Source organism: Nansenia antarctica (genome assembly GCF_963989245.1).
Source record: "Nansenia antarctica genome assembly, chromosome: 15".
NCBI classification, from domain to species: domain Eukaryota; kingdom Metazoa; phylum Chordata; class Actinopteri; order Argentiniformes; family Microstomatidae; genus Nansenia; species Nansenia antarctica.
In genome coordinates, this window is record NC_137685.1 from 8526226 (window position 1) to 8533196 (window position 6971).

General features: G+C 47.2%; 1 protein-coding gene across 1 annotated transcript in view; it reads right to left on the reverse strand.

Annotated features, from left to right (window-relative positions):
• Window positions 1-2834: 2834 nt before the first annotated feature.
• pcbp4 (poly(rC) binding protein 4) overlaps window positions 2835-6971 on the reverse strand; it is a gene marked incomplete at both ends in the record, with an annotated part of 30450 nt that continues 26313 nt past the window's right edge. Inside the window, 2 exons of the mRNA XM_080545859.1 lie at window positions 2835-3177; window positions 5036-5205. Of these exons, the coding sequence (XP_080401985.1) occupies window positions 2835-3177; window positions 5036-5205 (513 nt within the window). The remainder of the gene's footprint in view (window positions 3178-5035; window positions 5206-6971) is intronic.

Sequence of the window (6971 nt, forward strand, 5' to 3'; positions counted from 1 at the left end):
GTGGGTGGAGACTGCTGGGTGGGTGGAGACTGCTGTCAGTGGGTGGAGGCTGCTGTCAGTGGGGTGGAGGCTGCAATCAGTGGGTGGAGGCTGCTGTCAGTGGGTGGAGGCTGCTGCTGGGGGGTGGAGGCTGCTGTCAGTGGGTGGAGGCTGTTGGGTGAGTGGAAGCTGCTGTTGGGGGGGTGGAGGCTGCTGGGGGGAGGGGGGGTGGAGGCTCCTGTTGGGTGGGTGGAGGCTGCTGTGTGAGGGGAGGCTGCTGTCAATGGGAGCAGGCTGCTGTTGGGTGGAGGCTGCTGCTGGATGGGTTGAGGCTGCTGTCAGTGGGTGTGGGCTGTTGCTTGGTGGGTAGGGGCTGCTTTTTGGGCTCTATCATTTCAGCACCCACTGAGGTAAACACTGTTATACCTGGCTCTCAAAGAGCACAGAATGGAATAATGATCTGTGTTTGTGAACTTCACGTATCATTGTGTTTGGACCCTTTCGAGGGGAAGCCACAGACATCCTCCCGTGTTCGATCCTGTCCTAATGACCGGGCCGGGGGATCCATCTTCTACTAGAGAACCTTCTAGAATCAGGTGAAGCAGGAAGAAGGAAGCAGGAAGAGAGGCGGAGAATCAAGTTGATACATGTTGTTTATTTATTAATTAGAATGGATGGAAGGAAACAGGATCACCAAACAGGTTCATACCAATGACAAAACCTTTCCTGTGAGGAAAATATAAACATAACAGAATGACGGTATTTTAATCAATAGAATATGTTGATTTTATTCATTGCCATAATGGAATTTTTTATTTTCATGTTCAAAGTGCAATATTGTATTGTATATCATCATATTCATGTTTGATTCAACTGTTTATGTTATTGGTGTGGTATTCAGTGTTTGGAATGAAAGCATGGAGATTATTATAGAAATGTTCCTCAAAGGTTCACAGAGTCAAACGAACGCAGCATTAAAACAGTTAATGCCTCTACCTCTACCTTCAACACTAACTCATCTTAGCCCTTGGCTGTGCATCGGACCAGTCTCTCCCAGAACATATAGGTCAGAGAAACACACCAGGTCCAGAGGAAACACACCACCAGAGGAACGCACCAGAGGGACGCACAGAGAGATGGTTTTGCATAGACATCAATTGAAAGTTGAAACTCATGCAAATGAATGACAGTGAAAAGACGACGGGAGGACAAACCAAGACCGACAGAAACAGTGTGTCCGGATGTTCCCACCCCTCAGTGCATGAATGAGTGATTTTCTACAGTGAGCCACAGTCAGTCCATTACATCTGGGTTTTATAAAAATAAGTGAGTTCATATACAGTATACCGCATATTTATAAAAACAAACAAAACTAAACACTACGCATGACACCCCGAATGAGTTAGAGAGTTCTGGGGACGGGGGGGGGGGGGTGTTCCATCAACGTCGCTAAAGGAAAATCTAGGCTTATTTTATTTTTTTATCGATTTTGAAGTCTCACAAGACTTATCAAAAAATAAGCCTGGATTTTCCTTTAGAGATGTTGATGGAACACCCCCCCGGATGTGTTGATCCAGGTGGAAGGACATGTCTGCCTGCCTGCCTCTAGAATGTGACTATCTAGTCTGTCAACACAAATACCCTGGCCTGTGTTTGTTTTTAACGTGTGTGTATATGTGTGTGTGTGTGTATGTATATGTGTGTATGTGTGTGTGTATGTGTGTGTGTGTGTATATGTGTGTGTAAGTGTGTGTGTGTGTGGCTAAGCAAACATGCAGCACCAGTCTCTGACTAGGGCAGGTACCATGCGTAGCACCTTGGTTTAACAGCTCCAGGGGGTAGAAGCATCTCTCATACAGCAGAGGCCTACACAGAGGAGGATACATGTTAGCTCAGTAAACGCCGGTCCCACATTTGGAAATAAATGCTCCCAGCTTTAGTGTGTTAGACAGTTAATTGTATCGATATATCAGGTGAGGAAAGATTTTTTTTTTTATTCTTTATTTTTTCTGGCTAAACAAAAAAATCGCCAACTTGTTCAACCTTGCTTTAGTAGGAAATACCTCATCTGTGGTCAGATACAGAGAAATGCCTTCACTTCACCTCAGAACTGGACGGACTCATTGGTAGTAGTGAACAGTATAATATTCCTGCAGCCGTTTCCAAAAAACACACTTATTTTATTATTATTATTATTATCATAAAAGTAATACTCGTCATAATAAATAAAATAAATTAAACAACACATTTTCAAATAAATGTGACCGAAAAACCACATTAAAAAAAGGAAAAGAGAGGTTTCCGATCTGTTATCTTTTTAAAAACGTTTTTACATCAAATACTTATTTAAAAAAAGAGGAAAAAACTCAAAAAAGTTGTATACAGAAGCATCGCGCAGACATCGTTGTATAAAACCTGATACGCACAGTCAAGCATCAGTCACCAGTGTTGATTTTTATAAACTATGTGGGAATATGTCTTAGAATAATTCAATAAATAAGAGCAGACAGTAGATGAGAGGGAAGGTTAACAAGGTTAAGAAGGAATAGTAGTCTATGGCTTCAGAGGTCGTTTGTGGCCAAAAAACACAAATAGAGCTCAAATCTAAAACTAGCCGCTCCGCTAGGCTCCTGGTCGTTAACGGACAAAAGCTACAAAAACAAAAAAGTTGATCGTCTCTGTTTTACTACACAACTACGTCTGAGACGCCATGGAGAGAGAGGACGCAAAGACCGCTCTCCGCACGCCGTCTCGCCCTGACAGGACAGAGGTGAGAGAGAGAGAGAGAGAGAGAGAGAGAGAGAGAGAGAGAGAGAGAGAGCTTTCATCCATCCATCCATCCATCCATCCTTCCTTCAGTACGGCGCAAACTTCTGTCTCTCGGGCTTCTTGTTGATGCCGTTGGCCGAGGAGATCTTGGCGGTGTAGGACGCCATGGCCTGGTGGTGGGCGGGGCTAGAGGCGGCGGCAGCAGCGGCGGGGGAGGAGAGCGCCAGGTAAGGGACGGATTTCATCCCCAGGAGGCTGGAGAGGGGGAGGGCATAGGGGCCGCCCAGCATGGAAGCGTGGGGCATGCCCCCCATCGCTGCCATCGCTGCGGCGGAGGAGGAGGGGGAGGCGGGCTGGGTGAAGCTCATGTTCAGGTCAACGGGGGCCTGCATGGAGGACGACTGGGCGGTGGATTTTGCGGTCTCTAAACTGCACAGGGGGAAGGGAGGGAGGGAAGGGAGGAGGAGGTGGTGGAGGGAGGGAGGGGAGGGAGGGTGGAGGAAGGGAGGGAGGGTGGAGGGAGGGAGGGTGGGTGGGAGGGAGGGAGGGGACGGAAAGGGAGAGGAGTCCGAATGGAAAAGGGTTAGAAGGTTAAATAAAAGACATGTTAAAGAAATTGAGAGAAAATAAGGAAATAAAAAATAAATAAAAAAGGAGATAAAATGAAATCATAAAAGAGGTGTGTTTTGCTGGAGGTTGCAACAGATTATTTGAGGGGGGGCTTTGCCACTCATGAGGGAGGTGCTGTTTAAGTCAGGGTGATGGCTTGGGTAGGGGCTTGGGGAGAGGAAACACAAAATAATTCAAAATTCATTAGGATTATTCTTAAAGTTCCTTCTCAGAAGAACTTAATACATTTGTCAATTATGTAAAGACATGTCTGTGAGGATCATACAGCATACATGTAACTAGTATACACGGTTTTGTTTTTCAAGGCAACTATGTTCAAATGTTTTTTTCAACATTGTTTTTTGACCTTGTGGCCAAATGTTTGTACTTTGTGGGGTGTGTTCAACAGGCAGACGATTCTGATGCAACACTTTGCAATGCTTTGAGTGACCGGCATTGGGTTGACAGTTGGTTCGTCAGGTTGTTCAAAGCGTGAATAATGATGAATAATCATCAAGGGGGTTTGATTTAATCAGTGTGTTCATTCCTTATGGTTGTCAGGGAGAGTTTTAGTACCAGTTAATGTGTTTGGTACTTTGGTCTAACTTTATAAAATGATCTGAACTATACGTTTGACAAACTGTCAAATCAACTGTCTGTAGAAGTAAATGTTGGGAAAAATTAGAATCCTGGAAGCAGAAATGCCAACATCTAAGATGGTCTCCTGAGTAATGTAGCAGAGGACATCAGAGAGAAGCGTGTTACACAACAGTCTGCCAATTGAACACACATCAACGATCAACATGGCTTTACTGGTGCTGATGTGTTTCTTCACACACGCACACACACACACACACACACACACACACACACACACACACACACACACAGAATCCTTCCACACACACAGAGATAGCCATAAATAACAGAACCATAAACAAAGTAAATCTGTGATCATATTTCGGTATCAATAAGTATTCTACCCTCTGGACAGGATGTCTATGCCTGTGACATCATCACCTTGACGACATGACAGTCTATATGTAATAACGCTGTCCTGCTGCACGTTCGTTCATATGCAACACACTTTATCTTCACTTGTCAGAACCGACCCAGTGAAGAGTGACAAATATTCATATCATTCCGGGTCCAATGTCGTATTTGCCTCTCTGCCGCTGGGCGTCTGGTATCTCAGCGTCTAGAACACTTTGTGACGTTAGAATTATAAGGTTCTATCAAAATTGCGTTTTCTACATAATCTGATCCATTAGGTGTTTATTAATGCCTGTGTGGTGTTATTTTTTAAATGTTGACCTTTTTGAGTTAGTAATTCATCAAATACAAAGGTTCCATCTCACAAAACATAATGGAATGTAAAAACTTTGACGCTCAATATCTCTGAACCACCCTAAACGGAGATAGAACCTTATCATTCTAAGCTCACAAGATGACACCAGTGGCAACAGTGGAGGTAGAAATCAGAAAGTCCGTCCTCAGATTTCTACCTCCACCGGCCTCCCCGGCAGCGCTAGCAGTACGCTAACACAAAGACATCCTCTACTTTCATCCCCCGTCGCTAAAAACACCACAGATGGATCAAGTCACATGACCACGGACCAACAAGGGAGGAAGGATTAGCGTTAGTGTAAGCGGGGTTACCATGGGTACTGGAGCTTACCAGGAAGTGATGAGGTACTGGGCCAGGTTGATGCTGATTGGTGTTCCTGTGATGGTCACATGTCTGTCGCTGGTGCTGTCGATCTGGCTGCCGATCTTGATCTGGGCGCCGGAGACCTGGCGGATCTCGTTTATCTTGGTTCCCTGGCGACCGATGATGGAGCCAATCAGCTGGAGGGGGGAGGAGCCAAAGAGACAGCATGAGAACCGGACCAGGAGGAGAGGCTGGTAGAGGACCTGGGGAGGGCTGGGGGAGGTAGAATACCAGGGGAGGCTAGGGGAGGTAGAATACCAGGGGAGGCTGGGGGAGGTAGAATACCAAGGGGAGGCTGGGGGAGGACCAGATGAGGCTGGCGGAGGACCAGGGGAGGCTCGGGGAGGTAGAACACCAAGGGAGGCTGGCGGAGGTAGAACACCAGGGGAGGCTGGGGGATGTAGAACACCAGGGGAGGCTGGTGGAGGTAGAACACCAGGGGAGGCTGGTGGAGGTAGAACACCAGGGGAGGCTGGCGGAGGTAGAACACCAGGGGAGGCTGGGGGAGGTAGAACACCAGGGGAGGCTGGTGGAGGTAGAACACCAGGGGAGGCTGGTGGAGGTAGAACACCAGGGGAGGCTGGTGGAGGTAGAACACCAGGGGAGGCTGGGGGAGGTAGAACACCAGGGGAGGCTGGTGGAGGTAGAACATCAGGGGAGGCTGGGGGAGGTAGAACACCAGGGGAGGCTGGGGGAGGTAGAGGTGTGATCTAGGGACAGGATACCAGCACAAAGCACAGCGACTCTCAACTGTCGTCCCATTTGACTTCTGCTCGCCATGCAAATACTGGAGCATGGAAATACAGGGTATGTCTAAGCACTGAACACACTGTATGGAAATACAGGGTCTGTCTAAACACTGAACACACTGTATGCTTGGCCACGGTTTAAGAGACAGACACACACGCACACACACACACACACGCACACACACACACACACACACACACACACACACACACACACACACACACACACACTCCCTCCCCCTCTCCTCTCTCCGTCCCCCCTCCCTCTCCTGCTCCTCCCACCTCCTCTCCCCCTCCTCCCCGCCGGTCAATTTCAATCTCTCACATCCGACACGCTGTTACACGTTGTCAATCTGTAAAATGGCTGCCGCCTGGAGGCCACGCCCCCCCCCCCCCCCCCCCTGGCTTGTCCTTGCGGCTAAGTGGCTATTGATTTACTGAGAGGGGCTGACTCCACCAGCACACTGCTTCCTGCTCCCCGCCTCCTGGACACAGATGTTGGGATGCGGAGGAGGGGTCCTGTTTAGTGGTTAATGGAGACAACCAGCCGACCAATCAAAGGGCAGGTGACTTATTGGTGCCTTATTGGTGCGTTTACGCTTCCAATACACTCATTGGTGTTTCTCATTATTATTATCTTCATTTTGAAATGGGAGCTCATAGAGTCAGAATTCATTGATAAGACTTGTTTGCAGTGAGTCAGTATTCATTGATAAGACTTGTTTGCAGTGAGTCGGTATTCATTGATAGAAAAAAAGCAAAAGCAAAACAACCATATAACCAGATCATAACAGTCTGAGTCTAGGAGGAAGGTGGGTAATAATAATAATAATAATAATAATTTTGCCATTTAGCAGACGCTTTTAATCCAAAGCGATTTACAATTACGAATTACAGGGGCATTCCCCCTGGAGTAACTGAGGGCTAAGTGCCTTACTCAAGGGCACACTAGTAGTGGTGTGGTTTCAGGCGGGATTTGAACTCACAACCTTCCGATCACAAGTCCAACTCACTATCCACTAGACCACCACTAGTGGTGGGTCAGTGGGTCAGCTGATAAAGATGACGAAGAAGTCTTAAGGCTTAAACAGTCTGAACAACTAGACTGTCAGGAAGAGAGATCCACAGGCCTGGTCCCCTATGTATGGTTCTAT